Raw genomic sequence first — 17,660 nt, 5'->3', positions numbered from 1 at the left:
TAACATCATACTTCAGATTATGAAAACTAATAGTACTTTTATGAAAACACTAAGTTCCAGTATTCAAACGTATAATATACAGCTATACCTTGTGGCTGTAATTATGTTTGGTAACATCTTTGAATGAACTATTATACTAGATGTTTGTTTTACCTGCAGCATTGGTCAACACACCACTCAAGGCATTGTTCTTTAACAGTGTACAAAGGAATCATGAATAACAAGGTGAAATACATAAAAATGCAGGTAAATATATTATGTTTAAAAGGAGCGCAGTCACAGCATTGAAATTCAGGATAGCCATGTTTGGAATTATTTAATTTTAAAATGCTATTATTTTTAAAAATTGACACTTTCTGGAAAATTATGTTCAATATACCTCTGCAGGCAGCTAATTGATTGTTTAGTTTTAAAGAAGTTCTATTTCTCTCTGAATGTAGACATTCAATTTTCTTTACTGTATAGTGCTTGATTCACTATGGACAACTGAAAATATTTCTAATACCTGTTACCTTTATGGCTAAATAAGAAGGGGAAAAATGCACAGATTCTAGTTCAAAATGGTGATTAAACAGCCTCATGTCCATTTTGTTTGATGTATTTATGGTTTAAAACAACAAGAAAAGGAAACAAGAATCATGTGAATGAGAATACTATTGTAAATAAGAAATGGTGGAAAAAAAATTAAGGACATTCAGCATCTGTTTTGAGAGAGAGAAAAAAGAAATCAGAGAAAGTTGGACAGTGACAAAAGGAAGGTGTGTGATAGACGGCACGGATTGTCAGAAAAAATCAGATCTCCAGGGTCAAAGGGAATAGTGATGAGGTAAGAAAAGAATCAAAAAAGTGTACCCCATCAGATCTGGAGGATTACTTCTTTTGTCGTTTGCTGTCTCCTGTCTTCCACCCTTTCACAGATCTTTGCTTTGTCCTTGCCCCATCCATCTCTTACTTAAAACCTATTGACATTTGTAACTTTTCCTTGTTCTGATGAAAGGTCATAGACACGAAACATTACCCTTATTTTTCTTGCAACACAGAAGCTACCAATCCTGGTGAGATTTTTCCCTGATATGTTTAGTTTTATTTCAGATTTCAGGAATCCATTCATTTAATTATAATTTTGTGACAGATTGGAAACTATACAAGTATAGCATACAGAATACACGTAACAAGAGCAAAAAAGGTGAAATACTACTATTGCCTTATTTTCCTGTGAACAGGATTCCCTATGTCCAAAAGAATTCAAGGAAAGCATAAGGAGGAAATATAATGGCATATTTCAACATTTAAAAATTTTGATCAGGTAATTAAGAAAAATCTATTTCCATTGACCGACAAATCAATAATTTAAAGTTAACCACTTGAAGAATTGGAAAACTTTGGCAATTTTTCTTTTAATATCTACACGTTTGCTTACATGTCAAATAGACCAATAAACACTGATAGAAGGACAATCCATAACTACATTTAAAGAGAAACAGATAAACATCCAAAAAGAAAACAAATAGAAACAGCACAGATTAAAGAACCAAGTGAATAACTTTTTCAAAGGATCGACCAATAAATGAGGCCACTTGGCCTACTGTCTGTGCTGTAAAGGTGATTCTGCAGTCCAGAGATTTATTTCTTACAGTTTTGATAGCTGACTACTTTGGTGTCTGCATGTTCTCCCCCTAAATTACTAGAGTTCAGATAACAGAAACACCATGTGCACTGTAGAGAAAAATATATACACTTTTAAAGGAAAAGGACCACAGATCAAATATGCAGACAAACATCGGCCACGTACTGCACATCTGGTCAATAGTTTGTCTATGTGAATTCCAAATATGAGAAATTAGTTTCTTCGTTTAAGTGCCTTAAAATGAATACATCTAGAGTTTTGAATGAAAGAAATCATTGATTTGAAATTGTCACAAATCAAAGTCATAATGTCACGATTTCCGCCTCTTTTTTGGTGGCTCTTCCTCAGAGCTGCTAATACTACTACTGGAACTAGAGTCAGAATCTGAATCAGAGGAAGATGATTCACTGGATGATGATGTTGAGGATGATGAGGAGCTGTCAGTTGAGGAACTTTCATCGTCACTGCTGCTGCTCTCTGATGTGGAGGAATTGGATGATGTTTCACTATCTGAAGATGAATCAGTGGATGAAGTACTGCTGCTGCTGCTACTAACACTCTGAGGCCTTGAAATGAAAAGTAAATATACAAGACAATTAACTCCTTATTATATAACAGGTCATGTAAAATCTCTTGACTGGATATCATACTGTACATGCATTAGAAGCAATGTTCTTGTTGTGCCGGTGTTCCTTTTTTGCCATTCATTTTGGTAGAAATTCTTCAATATTACTTTAAACAACACAAATTATATCAAGTTGCTTGATAGAGGGAAATTCTACTAATTCAACAGATAACTGTATATTATGTTGACTATACAGTTAACCACAAGTGGTGGCAATCTAAGAGCTGCATGTCATAGCTTTGAAATCATATAACTGCTCATGTGATGACCACCAATACCCACCAAACACGAATCATTTTTTAAAACTAATTGTCATTTGTAGGATCATGCTAGTGTCTAAATTGGCTTTGAAGCCTTTTGGAACATTATCAGACTGCACGAACAGCTCTACATAACTTGCAAAATATTTTCATTGTTATTGAATCATCAACCCAGTGCTCCCACTCACCTGAGAGATAAAGTGAGCAGAAAAGAAAGGCGAAAACCAATTACAGGTCATTCTGCTATAACACACGTTTCATTAACACGTATTCACTGTAATGCAATTGACGAATTGAAGATACTGTTGCTAAAGCACAACCGTTTAAAGCACGTATGTGTTATAACATGATTCCGGCCCCATTAGTTTAAATGGTGCTACTATTCCACAATTTTCTTAAAATATGGGCTTGCACAAGAACAGAACCACCATGTTATAGCAGAACTGACTACAAGGGAAAAATAACTTAAGGATAACTTTAAGTTATTTTTCTTAAAGCTGAAACTTGAACAAAACAAGTTCCAGATGACCACACTGATAATGAGGTCACCTAACAGTTCACCTATCCAATGTACAGTATCTTAATCTTAGCTTGAAATCTAACCAACTCTCTCTTGAATGTTGTGAGTAAATTTGCACTGACTGCAGAAGTTGACACTTTATTCTTCTGGAAAAAAAAACCTCCTGACATGTGACATAGTTCTGTATACAGTATACATTTCAAAGTGGCACAACAGTTGCCTGTAACACCCCACTCCACACTTGTTCATTTCACCATAGTATTGTTCTAACAATTTCATGCTAGCACGACTGTTCCTCCCTTTCTTCACTGTTCCTCTCAGTGATAATGTTCTGGTCACTGCATGGTTCAAGACTCCTCTTCCTCCTTGAATACGCAGTTCTATTCAATTATAGAGAATAGCAAAAGATAGAAAGTAGCATTATTGTAGAAAGAAAAAAAAATCAGTTGGAACTTGGCTTGGAGTGGAAATTCCAGGTATTACAATCATTTGGCAGATAATTATAGCGAAAGGATAGAGAAAAGCTAATGTAAATTCGCAATACTAAAGTACGTAGAGGTATTTTGGAACTGGAGTACTATTGGTACTGGAGAGATGAGAGGAGTGCTGAGAAGTACTGAGAGGATAGACAGGAGCAGGGATATTTTGGAAAAAGTACTCAACAACCGTAATAAGTTTGCAATTCTCAAAAGCTTACCTTTTCTTCTTCATCTTGTTTTCTGTAATTCCTTGTCCACTGTTTAAAGAAAAATAAATGAACAATTTTAGGTAAACACTTATAAATGTTACCTTTCCTAATGGTGTATACAAGCATGATATTTTATATTCTGCAAACTATGAAGCAAAGTTTATTTTTTCTGACAGTGTTGCTATCCTAAAATTTACAATGGTAACAATTTTATACTTTGCGAAAATTCCTCCCTGCACCAGCTAAGCCAAATTTATTTTGAAAACTGCATCTATAAAATCCACATACAAAAAAGCCAATTTTAAGATTCAATCTATTTGAGCACGAGCAAACACAATGTACCCTATTGTTGAGAAAGACCTCAATGTTTAAAGCAAAGATACATTTTAAAAATTGGACTTTGTCATCAAAAATATTTAGGGCTGTAGGGAGTTCATGCAAACTTAATGGCATTTTCTTCCCCCAAACCTCCTGAGAAGTGAATAACTTTTACTGCAGTATGACTCCCTATCAACCCAGAACTTTCCAGTGCACAATGTTTGTGAGAGCCTCCAGCCAATCTCATAGCCATGCTGAAATTGGTACATGCACAGTTCTTCAACAGATAATTTATCACTGAGTGTTAATCCAGTGGTCCAGGTAACTTTGAGGACCCAGGTTCAAATCCTGCCATGGCTGATTGTGGGAATTTGAATTCAATAAAAATCTGGAATTAAGAGCCTGAGGATGACAATGAACCCACTGTCGATTGTTGGAAAAACCCATCTCGTTCACTAATGTCTCTTAAGGAAGGAAACTGCTGTCCTCACCTGGTCTGGCCTCCATGTGACCCCAGACTCACTGCAATGTGGTTGACTCTTTACTGCCCTCTGTGCAATTAAGCATGTTCAATAAACGCTAGTCAAGCCAATGATGCCCTCATCCCATTAATGAATAAAAAAGTGTAAACTTTAGTTGACTGCCTCCCTCCCTAGTTTGAGGTTACAAAATTCAATTATAATGTGCCTACTATTCCCATGAGTTTCAATTTACCTCAATCTTTGAGAAGTGAACAAATTAGTTCCAATTCACTAGATTGATTCCAAAGGTAAGAGGTTTGTCTTATACAGTCATACAGCACAGAAACAGACCCTTTAGTTCAGTCAATCCATGCTGAACATAATCCCAAACTAAACTAGTCCCTTCTGCCTGTTCCATATCCCTCCAAACCTTTCCTAGTCATGTACTTATTCAAATATCTTTTAAATGTTATAATTGTACCCACATCCACCACTTCCTCAGGATGTTCATTCCACATGCGAACCACCCTCTGTGTGAAAGAAAAAAAATTGTTCCCTATGTCCTTTTTAAATCTCTCTCTTCTCACCTTAAAAATGTTCCCCTAAGTCTTGAAATTCCCCATCCTAGGAAAAAGACAACTACCATTAACTTTATCTATACCTGTTATTATTTTATAAACTTCTATAAATTTGACTCTCATCTTTCTATGCTCCAATGAAAGAAGTCCCAGCCTTCTTTATAACTCAAACTTTCTGGTAACAACCTGGGAAATCTCTTCTGAACCCTGTCTGGCTTAATAATATCCTTCCTATAACTGGGCGACTAGAAAAGAACAGATTGAGCAGTTTAATCTAGAGTTTAGAAGAATGAGAGAAGGTTTAATTGCAGTTCAAGGGGATTGACAAAGTAGACATAGAGAGGATGTTTTCTCTCATGGGACAATGTAGAATGGTCTTTGCTGGTTTCTCAAAATAAAAAAGACTCTCAATCTTCAGACTGACTACTATTCTTTGCAACATTATAAACTGCTTTCTTTAATTAAAAATCTGGAATTGAAAGGTGGTCTCAATAATGGTGACCATGAAACTATCGTAAAAAACTCATCTGATTCACTAGTACCATTTAGAGGGAAAAAGAATCTATTGTCCTTATCCTGATGTAACCTACATGTGACTCTCGGACCACTGTAATATGTTGGATTCTTAATTGTTCTCCGAAATAGTCTGGCAGGAGGCTGGAAGAACACAGCAAGAAGGGCTGCGTGTAGGGGGAACTGCAGATAAAGAGGGTGGCAGGGGTAGGGTGAAGTGGGGATAGGTGAAGACAGGTAGAGGGTATGACCTGGTTGGTCAATGGGATACACCTGGGAGTGAATCAGGTTGGTGGCAGGAAGGAATGGAATGGAAGGGATGGGGAGGGGCTGGGAATGGGATTGGGAAATGAGGTTATTTGAAACTGGAGAGCTCAATGTTGAGTCCTCGGAGCTGCTGGCTGCCCAGGCAGAAGATGAGGTGTTGTTCCTCCAATGTGCAGCGTGGTTCGTTGTGGCAATGGAGGAGGCCAAGGATGGTCATATCGGAAAGGGAGTGGGAAGGGGAATTAAAATGTGCGGTGACTGGGAGGGCCGGTCAGTCCCTGCGGGCCTGGCTGCGATGCTTGGCAAACTGTTCCCTGCATTTACCACATCTGGCAGAGATTTTCCTGACCATCCAATACTGTATTCGTTGCTCCTGATGTGGTCTCCTCTACATTGGGGAGACAAGATGCCAACTTGTGGAACATTTCAGAGAACATCTCCAGGGCACATGCACCAAACAACGCCTCCGCCCTGTGGCCGAACATTAAACTCCCTCTCCCACTCCACCAAGGACATGCAAGTTCTGGGCCTCTTCCACCAGCAAATCCTAGCCACTCGACAACTAGAGGAAGAACACCTCATCTTCCGCCTTCGAACCCTCCAACCACATGGACTCAATGTTGACTTCACCAGATTCCTCATCGCCCCTCCCTCCACCTTATCCCAGATCCATACCTCCAACCTGGCACTGCCCTCTTGAAGTGTCCTACCTATCCATTCCACCTTCAACTCTGATCTATCACCATTACCCCACTGTAATTTGTTGGATTCTTAACTAATCTCTAAAATAGTCCGGCAGGAGGCTAGAAGAACACAGCAAGCCAGGCAGCATCAGGAGGTGGAGAAGTTGATGTTTTGGGTGTAACCATAACCCTTCTTCAGGACTGGGGATGCAGGTGGGGGGTAGCTGCAGCTAAAAGGAGTGGCGGGGCAGGGTGGTGATCTCAGCTTATCTCAGATCCAATCCTCCAACTTGGCACTGCCCTCTTGAACTGTCCAACCTGTCCATCTTCCTTCCCACCTATCCAGTTCACCCTAACACCATCCACACACCCCCCATCACATTCCTAGCCATCTTCCTCCCCACCACCAAATCCCTCCCATTTATCTCTCAGTCCCCTTGGCGACACACACCCCTACATTCCTGATAAAGAGTCTATGCTCAAAACAGCGACTTCTGCTCCTCAGATGCTGCCTGACCGGCTGTGCTTTTCCAGCGCCACACCTTTAGACTCTGATCTACAGCATCTGCGGTCCTCAGTTTCTCCATAAGTGTTCTATGTTTACTATACTGCATTTTTATTCATAAAATGATGTTTTTCTAGTATATTTTACTCTTTCACGATAAACTAAATTAAACATTCCTTCCTAGACTGCCAGCCCTATACTGTTTCTTTACACCTTTCAATTTTTATCAGCCCCATGCTGCAAGCAGTGTTTAGTCCTGTTTCTGTATCAAAGGCTACTCCTTAATAAGTGTTAATACTGTAACCTACTCAGAACAACGCCATCCTAACCATCATGTCTCCATAACTCACTCGAAACTATGGAAAGATTAAAATATCAATTAGCCCTTAGTAACCATCTCTCAGGACCTGAACAGGCTGCAGGACATCAAACAGTTTCCTCCACCAGCATGTCCCTACAGTCTGCTGCTTTTTATCTTTTCGAAATTTCTATAACACTGTACTACCTAATCTAACTTTTACTGGGGACTACTATCTGGTACTAACATGCAGATTTATACTTTTTAAATGCATATTAAGCACTTCCGCAAAACTGCCTGCGTTGGAACTGTCAAATAACGGCAATAGTAGATGAAATCTCATGACCTAGTTGCGGCCAGTTTATATAGCCTCTATATTTTTATTTAGCACACATATAATTTCTCACTTATTTGGATCATATAGGTCGAGTACTTAGACGATAAAAACCATAAGACATAGAAGCACAAATTAGGCCATTCGATTCATCAAGTCTGCTCCACCATTCAATCATGGCTGATAAGTTTCTCAACTCCATTCTCCCATTTCCTCTCAGTAACCCTTGATCCCCATAACAATCAAGAACCTATTTCAGTCATAAATATACTCAATGACCCAGCCTCCACAGCCTTCTGTGGCAGTGAGTTCCATAGATTCACCACTCTCTGGCTGAAGAAGTTTCTCCTTGTCTCAGTTTTACTTGAAGGCTATACCCTCGGATTCTAGTCTCTCCTACAATGGAAACATCTTCCCAACATCCACTCTGAACAGCTCATTCAGTATTCCGTAAGTTTCAATTAGATCCCCCCCCCATCCTTCTAAGTTCCAAGCATAGACCCAGAATCCTCAAATGTTCCTCACATGTTAAGCTATTCATTCCTGGGACCATTCTCGTGAACCTTCTCTGAACACACTCCAGAGCCAAGACATCGTTCCTGAGATATTAGATTAGATTAGATTACTTACAGTGTGGAAACAGGCTCTTCGGCCCAACAAGTCCACACCGACCCTCTGAAGAGCAACCCAACCAGACGCATTCTGCTACATTTACACCTTCTACTAACACTACGGGCAATTTAGCATGGCCAATTCACCTAACCTGCACATGTTTGGACTGTGGGAGGAAACCGGAGCATCCAGAGGAAACCCACGCAGATACGAGGAGAATGTGCAAATTCCACACAGCAGCTGCCTGAGGCAGGAATTGAATCCGGCTCTCTCGCACTGTGAGGCAGCAGTGCTAACCACTGTGCCACCATGCCACCCAAAACTGGACACAATACTCCAAATGTGGTCTGACCAGAGCCTTTGAGCCTCAGAAGTAAATCCCTGCTTTTACATTTAAATCCTGTTAAAATAAATGCCATCTTTACATTTGCCTTCCTAACGAATGGCTCAATTTGCAAGTTTACCTTGAGAGAATCCTGGATTAGAATTCCTAAGTCTCTTTACATTTCAGACTTCTGAGTTTTGTCCCAATATAGAAAACAGTCCACCCTTCCATTCTTCCGATCAAAGTGCATGACCTCACACTATCCCATGTTGTACTCTGTTACTTCTTTGTCCACTCTCCCAAACTTGTCAAATCTTCCTGTAGCCTCCTGCCTCCTCAATACGACCTGTCCTGCTACCTATCTTTGTATCGCCTGCAAACTTAGCCAGAATGCCCTGTTTCTTCATCTAGATCATTAGTGTACAAAGTGAAAAGTCATGGTCCCAACACTGATCCTTGCAGAACACCACTAGTCACCGGCTAACATCCTGAGAAAAACTCTATTATCCCTACTCTCAGCTTTCTGCTAGACAGCCAATGTTCTATCCATCTCGCACCTTGCCTCTAATACCATGGGCCCTTACCTTGCTCAGTAGCCTCCTGTGCAGTACCTTGTCAAAGGCCTTCTTCAAGTCCAGGTAGATAACATTCAATGGCTCTCCTTGGTCTAACCTGTGCATTACTTCCTCAAGGAAATCTAGCAGATTTGTCAGGCATGACCTTCCTTGATGGAACTATGTTGACTTTGCCCTATTTTACCATACACTTCCACGCATTCAGAAATGACCGAGGTTAAGCTAATTAAACTGTAATTTATCATCTTTTGCCATACTCTCTTTTTAAACAGTAGTGTCATGTTAATGATTTTCCAGTCCTCTAGGGATTCCTGAACACCTCCACTGTTGTTTCAGCTATCTCCTTTCGAACTCTCGGCCCATGTGATTTATCCACCTTCAGGCCATTCAGTTTTTTAGACTAGATTAGATTACCTACAATGTGGAAACAGGCCCTTTGGCCCAACAACTCCACACTGACCCTCCGAAGTACAACCCACCCTCCTACATTCACCCCAGACTAATGCACCTAATACTACGGGCAATTTAGCATGGCCAATTCACCTAATCTGCACATCTTTGGACTGTGGGAGGAAACCGGATTGTGGGAGGAATTCCACGCAGAGAATGTGCAAATTCCACACAGACAGTTGTCCGAGGTGGGAATTGAACCCAGGTCCCTGCTGCTGTGAGGCAGCAGTGCTAACCACTGAGCCACCCCTTCTTCTTGGTGATGGCCACCATACTCAGCTCTGGACCCCTCACTCTCGAAATTTTGGGATATTATTTGTGTCTTCCACCATGAATGCTGATGCAAAGCAATTATTCAGTTCCTCAGCTATTTCCTTGTTCCACACTACTATACCCTAAGTGCCATCTTTTCAGTGGCCCAATGTCCATTTTTGTTCTTTATATATCTAAAGAAACTTTTACAGTCTTCTTTTATATCACTGGCTAGGTCACCCTCATATTTATTTTCTTCCTCCGTTTTTTTGCTGGTGTTTGTAAACTTCCCAATCCTCTCATTTCCCATTGTCCTTCGCCACAATATATGCTTTCTCTTTTGCTTTTATGCTGTCCCCCATTTCCCTCGTCAGCTATGATTGCCTCATCCTCCATGCACCATGTTTCTTTTTTTCGCAGGATGAATTTTTGCTTTGTCTCCTGAATTACTCCCAGAAACTCCTGCCATTGCTGTTCCGCTGTCTTTCCTGATAGCCTCCTCTCCCAGTCAATTCTGTCCAGCTCCACCCTGATGCCTCTGTAGTTGCCTTAATTCTACTGTAATACCGTTATGTCTGACTCTATCTTCTCCCTCTCAAATTGCAGAGTAACTTTCAATCATATTATGATCACTACCTCCTAAGAGTTCCTTCACCTCTCTTATCAAGTCTGCCTCATTGCACAACACTAAATCCAGTATTGTCAGTTTCCTAGTGGGCATCACCACAAGCTGCTCTAAAAAACCATCTCATAGACATTACACAAATGGCCTTTTCTTGCAATTCATTACTAACCTGACTTTCCCAGTCCACCTGCATATTGAAATCCCCCATCATCACTGTAATGTTGCCTCTCTTGCACACCTTTTCTTTCTCCTGGTGTATCTTGTGCCCCAGCTCCTGACTACTGTCTTGAGGCCTGTAAATAACTTCAAGTATGGGCTTTTTACCATTTTAGTTCCTCAATTCCACCCACACAGATTCTACACAATCTGACTCTACTGCATTTCTTACCATTGATTTAATTTCATTTCTACTAACATTACTAACTTTAAAAGACAAAAGGTCTAACACCTCTTAATTATGCAAGCTCAGACTGGTCAGACATTCTAATCCCATTAGGAGTAACAGCCAGCATTTAGCAAGTGTGTAAACAATCTCCTGCTTCTCCAGAACAGATGTCACATAAACCTGTGTAAAATAGATACATCATAGTGCTAAATGTATATTAAAAACTGTGTATAAAAGAGGTGACTGTAAAACTTTACTTTGGATTTCATTGCTGCCTTGAACTTTGCTACTCTGGATGCTCAATAAAGAGGCTATTTCCACCACTGAACATGATTGCACAGTGGATAACCTCTCACTTATCCACTTTAAAATCCATCTGACAAATTTTGGCCCATTCACATAACCTATCCATATGCACTTGTAAAATTTATTATTTCTTTATTGCAATTTACTTTTACAATCCCACCTATTTTAGTGTTGTCTGCAAATCTGGCTGTTATAGTTTCTATCCCTGCAACCATGCCATTTAGATAGATTGCAAACAGCTGGAGATGGAGAATCGAACTCAATGACATTCTACTAATTCCATCCTGCCAATTGATAAAAGACCCACTTATTCGGACTTTATGCTGATTAGCCAAACTTGTCCATATGTCTACGTCATAATCTTTGTTTAACTAGAGAATACTAGTGTAGGACTCCAATTTCTTGTCCTCAAACTAAATTTGAAATTCTCGCATTCTAAGATCACTCTTCACTTGAGGGTCCTTTACCATTAGATTCTTAATTAATTCCACAAAGCTACACCATCTCATTTTCCTTCCTACTTATCATTCTGAAACAGAAAGGAGGATTACACTTCAATATTTAATTCCAAAACCTGGTCTCAGCACGATTCCGATGTAACCTGTTTCACAGGAACAGCTCTCTCTCCCAGTAGTGATGTCAATATCCCATAAATTCAAACCCATTTCTCCCACACCAATCTTTGAGTGTTGCATTCACCTCTTAAATCTCATTGACCCTGTGTCAATTAGTGAATGGCTCGTGTAGTAATTTAGAGATGACTACCTTTTAGTTCTGCTTTACAATTTAGCTCCTAACAGCTCTTATTCCCTCAGCAAAACTTGTTCCTCATTTACCTATATTGTTACTACCCACGTGGTTCACAACAACTAGATTTTTTTTCCCTCGCACTCCAAGTTCCAGATGAGATATCCTGAACCCTGGCACCAGGTAGGCAACATTTGAATCAAGGATGTAATGAGGCCAAATGCTAGCCACAGAGAACAACGTCCAAGCCTTACCAATACTATCCCCAATTACGACTATATTTCTCTTTTCTCTCCTCACTGAATTGTTCCATGTATCATGGTGGTCAAACAAGTATTTTGTGACTGCCTTTGCAATACAAAGAACAGGTTACACCTCCACAAAGTTGGGGGTAACTTAGAAGTAAAGACAGTGAGGAAATTAAGGTAATTAATATCAGCCTTTATTACAGGGGAATTGGAATACAAGAACAAAGATGTATCGCTACAATTGTATAGGTGTTTGATGAAATTATATCTAGACAAGAGTGTGTAATTTTGGTCTCCATATTGAAGGCAGGCTATTGCATTGGACACAGTGCAGTAAAGAATTACTAGATTGTTTCTTCTAAATTTAATAGGGTATAGATCCAATGAAGCTTATAAAGGGGCAGAACAGATGTCAAGATGCTGTTTCTCCTTAAAAGATAATCTGGAAAACAGGGATACTGTTTCAGGATGTGGAGACAATCAATGCCAGAGCATGCTTGACAGGATGTACAGTCTTATGCAGCAGATTAGGGATCAAAGTAGGATCTTTCTGGTTCACATGCTCAGGCCTCCACACACTATTTGTCCACTAAGCCATTCAAACTGATTTTAGTATGGAATCACACTTACCTTGGTGGCAAGGCGAGTTTATTTTGCTTTTCTTTCAAAGTCTTCTTTAATTGCACTGTTCTTGAGGGTCTGTGCAGATACTTCCGTTTTCCAGTGCACTCATAGGTCCAATGGCCATATTCTAAACATTTCTGACATCGAACGTGTTGTTTATTAGCTTCTCTAAAGCACAAAAACCAGGGTACAGAATAGATTAATTGATGAAATGCATCATCCACAGTGCTATCAATAAATACCTGCTCAACAATACCCAGTTTGGGTTCTGCCAGGGCCAATCAGCATTTGGCCTCATTACATCCTTGATTCAAACATGGACAGAAGAATGGAATTCAGGGCTGAGGTGAGACAGTGACTGCCATTGACATCAAGGTCTCATTTGATCAGATGTAGCATCAAGGAGCCCTAACAAAGCTGAAGTAAATAGGAATCTGGGGAAAAAACTCTTTGGTGGTTTTAGTCATATCTGGCATATAGGAAGACAGTTGTGGTTGCTGGTGGACAATCATCTGAGCTCCAGGATATCTCTGTTGGAGTTGCTCAAGGCATTGTTCTCAGCCCAATTATTTTCAGCTGCTTAACCAATGACCTTTCCCTCCATCAGAAGGTCAGAAGTGGGGATATTCACTAATGATTGCACAATGTTCAGCACCATTCCCATCACCTCAGATACTAAAGCAGTCCATGTCCAAATGTAGCAAGTCCGGGAGAGTATCCAGGCTTGGGCTGAAAAATGGCAAATAACATTTGTACCACACAACTGCCATGCAACAAACTTCAGAAAGAGACAGAGGAAATCTAGTAATTGCCTCATGACATCAATGGTTGAGGATCCTGAGACTGCATTCATTAGAGTTTAGAAAGTTGAGGGGAGATCTAACAGAAACTTAGAAGATAATGCATGGCTTAGAAATAGTGGACGCTGGGAATTTGTTTCCCTGGGCACAGTCTTAGAATTAGAGGGGGTCAATTTAAAATGGAAATGAAGAGACATTTCTGCAGCCAGAGAGTGGGGGCCTGTGGAATTCATTGCCACGGAAGCGCAGTGGAGGACTCAAGACGTTAAATGTCTTCAAGACAGAGATTGATAAATTCTTGATCTCGCAAGGAATTAAGGGCTATGGGGAGAGTGCGGGTAAGTAGCATTGAAATGCCCATCAGCCATGATTGAATGGCAGAGTGGACTCGATGGGCCGAATGGCCTTACTTCCACTTGTGTCTCGTGGCATTGCCATCAAAGCCCCCATTATCAACATCCTGGAGGTTACCATAGACAGGAAACGGAATTGCACTAGTCATAGAGGATTCTTGTCCAATAATCTTCCTTGGTTGTCAAGCCAGGAGGACTGCCTTTCCTGATTTTGGCCGGAAGAAAATTTCAAATCTAAGTATTCTCAGCTTCAACATCTAATTTTTTCCTCATTGTCTGTGAAATGCCTTGGGTTGCTTTTCTACACTACTAATCATACAGATGCAAGTTTTTGTTGTATTCCAACATCCAACGTCAGTCGAAACACATCAGTTTTCCTTGCATTTGATGTAAAATATTGGAATCAGTTGACAGAAGTAAGCTTGAGGATTATTTTTAAAAAATCTAGTAAACAATAATAGTCTCAAAAAGAAATTCTTGGCCGAACAGGTTCTTTAATCTTACAGAGGAATTGAAAGCTCCAAATGCACTATAGAAATCCTTAACGAGTTTCCAAAAGGGATTTCAGATTTTACTTGAAACAGTTGAAAATTGTGGCAACCCGGAATAAATCACGTGAACTAAAAGAGATCAACTGAGGATGTAAAACAACAGGTGCTTGTTGGAATTGACATATCACAGAAGATACAAATATTGATCTACTCCTCTACATTGAGCACCTCTCCCGCAGCACCAGTTTGATGTGACTATTGTATATAAAACTAAGCTGATCATCCTGATATATAATTATGTTGTGAGCTCTTCAAAAAGTCTAAAACAGTTACTTATAATTAATACAAGAGTGCCCATGAGCCCCTTAAAACGTGTCCAACTAACCAGAGTCGAGTGTGGGGTGCTGGAAAAGCACAGCAGATCAGGCAGCATCCGAGGAACAGGAGAATCGACGTTTTGGGCATAAACTCAATTAAGGGCTTATGCCCGAAACATCGGTTCTCCTGCTCCTTGGATTCTGCCTGACCTGCTGTGCTTTTCCAGCACCGCGCTTTCACTCTGACCTCCTCCAGTACTTACTTTCTCTAGTCCAACTAACAAGACTTAGTTTGTTTTTAAACGACCTGCAGGTTTTGTGAACATCATTGAAGATTTTCGAGATAATCGTAGGAAACGTTAAAAACTGACTTAAATCAGATTTTGTTTTAATAAAAATCAGAAAGACTTACAAAGCCTAATTTGGGATGACACTCGCTTACTGGGTGTTTAAAATACATTTTACTTATGCGTGGTGCTTTCACATTTAACCGATTTTGTAATGTTCGGAAAAATTTCACCGCTGAAATATTCTTCACGACAACAGTCCTCCCCGAAGTCTTGGCGTCCTTTCTCGCCGCCTGTGGAATTTAACCACTCTCCATTTCAAATAGGAAACATCTGGTGTTTGTGGCTGGAGCATCTCCGAGGCCCTGGGCTGAAGATGAAACCTGCCTGACACCTTTAGCCCTCCCGCCGACACAGTTTTTACCTCGAACCCATCTACCCAACCCTTGGAAAGCAGCCATTTCAGTCTCGATAATAAAAAAATCATTGGCCGTTCTAGAAGCTGAATACTCACGCTTGTCTACGAGCGATCAGTCTGTGCATAGGCGTCGCCATCTTGGTTTCCCGAAATGCATCGGGTCCGTCACTAAGCAACAGCCCTGAAGGTCCTGAGCAACCCTAGGCCTGAACATCCACCAAACTGATTTCACCTCTACTCACTGGGGAGTACTGTTCTCACCTTTAAATTCTATCTAACCAACACATTTCAAATCAATCCTCTCTGTCTGTGTCCTATTCGATTAGTTGTCCCCACAGTGTTGGTGTGTGTTTTGTAACTGCTCTTGTATCATGCTATGCACACTTTGTCTGTTGAGGGATTGGAGAGAGTTGGCTGAATATTGGGATTGAGTGCTATTTAAAGAAACATATTTTCTAATCAACCGGTCCAGAAATGTTGTAGTTATATAGCTATGGAGCAGGCTTGATTGTTGGTGTTGAGTTTAGGAGGTTTTCTTTATTTTTCATTTATTCGGGTGCCATAAAAAAAGTACAAACTCAGTAACACTGGGACAGGATCATAATCAAAGTTCCGTTTTTGGATTTGACCTGAGTGTGGTCATTTCTAAATTGTGTGGTGCTGCTTTTCTGTTCTGGGAGGCTATGCAGTATTTGTTGTCTAATCTTAGTTGTTCTTGAGAAAATGAGATGAACTGTCTTCTTGAACATTAAATGACAAGGGGCGATGGTTTTATTTTCTCTTGTTGGAGATGGTAATTTCCTGGCACTTGTGTAGTGAAAATGTTATTTACTCAATTCATGCCTAAGAATATTGTCCAGGTTTTGTTGCATACAGACACAGAGTACTTATGCATTTGAGGAGCAATGAATGCAGTTTTTAAAATTCTTTCATAGATTGTAAAATTGGCTAGACCAGTATTTGTTGCCTATCTCTAATTGCCCTTAAGCTGAGTGATTTGCAAGGCCATTTCATAGGGTAGTTGGGTCTTCTGTGGGTCTGGAGACACAAATAAACCAGACCAGGTACAGAATGTTTTGTTGCCACCCTTGGAGTGATATACCTTTAAGAACTTCACATGCAAATAAGCCAAGTAACTGTCTGTAATTACATGACCACAGATGATGCAATGCAGCGATGTCGTTTTGGAATGGAAGCCACAAATATTTTATCTGGTGGAAGTGAGTAGACTAGCAATAGTAGATTTCAACATTGTGACCATCCATGAGATCACCAAGTTTCGCGGGGCAGCAGAACAATCAAGAATGCTCACATTGAATTAGTCCAGGATTTATAGCAATTGTACCCAGACAGATTGAATATATTAAGAAGTTTCAAAGATGATGCCATATTGCACTTTGAAGAAGGTGCAATTCCATCAGTTGACCCTCACAGAAATTGCAGTATTCACAAATAAGAAATGCTTTAGTGTGAGTTAGATTTTATAGAATGCAATGGCATTACCATTGTGTGGATTACCACAAAGCGGTATAGTTCAATTATGAATGAATATACAATATTATATACAGATCTGAGGTCTGAACTTCTCCCGAAAGATGACTCTGTGATTAGAAGTGTTGAATCCTAAGTTCATAAGAGATAAATTCTCCTTCAAGCTAAACTTTGATGTTGGCTGGTATCGTCAAGGAATCTCAGAAAGTCCCTACTATCACAGCACTATTTGGAAGTTTTCAGTTTATCCATCAGTCAAAATATATTCCAGCAGCATATAGACAGAATTACAAAACGTGTGCCTGGATGCGTTTGCTTTGCCAATGTTGTTGTGGTAAAGGGCAAAAGCAAAGAAAAGCACAATTGAAAGTTTTGCTCACTATGGAAGGTTAGAAATGTAGTTACTGCAGGTGGGGAGGGTGGGGTGTTGCGGGGGTGCGACATTATGCAAACGGTCGTGGAATTCTTGTAGCATGTAGCATACTTAAGGCTAAGACTTTAATGAATATAGAGGGTCTTTTAAAGAAAATAGTTTTAAGCTAGGAAATAACTTTAAAGTATTGTAGTTGACCACAAAAAGAAGCAGCAGGGGCATTTCACAATAAAGCTTATAGTATGATAAGAGAAACTGGATAAAAGAACAAGCTGTCACAAACAAGGAACAAAGAATGCAGATA

At 40.0% G+C, this 17,660-nt stretch overlaps 1 protein-coding gene across 1 annotated transcript; it reads right to left on the bottom strand.

Moving 5' to 3' along the window:
• Positions 1-710: 710 nt before the first annotated feature.
• On the bottom strand, positions 711-15,661 carry zcchc10 (zinc finger, CCHC domain containing 10). Its single transcript, XM_072590527.1, has 4 exons — positions 15,589-15,661; positions 12,833-12,994; positions 3,730-3,768; positions 711-2,193 (listed from the first exon to the last, which is right to left on the bottom strand). The coding sequence occupies exons 1-4, from the start codon at positions 15,627-15,629 to the stop codon at positions 1,938-1,940; spliced, it is 498 nt and encodes a 165-aa protein (XP_072446628.1). The 5' UTR covers positions 15,630-15,661; the 3' UTR covers positions 711-1,937.
• Between the last annotated feature and the right edge of the window lie 1,999 nt (positions 15,662-17,660).

The sequence above is a fragment of the Chiloscyllium punctatum genome, chromosome 20 (assembly GCF_047496795.1).
Source record: "Chiloscyllium punctatum isolate Juve2018m chromosome 20, sChiPun1.3, whole genome shotgun sequence".
Classification (NCBI taxonomy): Eukaryota; Metazoa; Chordata; class Chondrichthyes; order Orectolobiformes; family Hemiscylliidae; genus Chiloscyllium; species Chiloscyllium punctatum.
The sequence above is the reverse complement of the archived record's forward strand: the minus strand, read 5'-3'. Positions and strand labels throughout refer to the sequence as shown.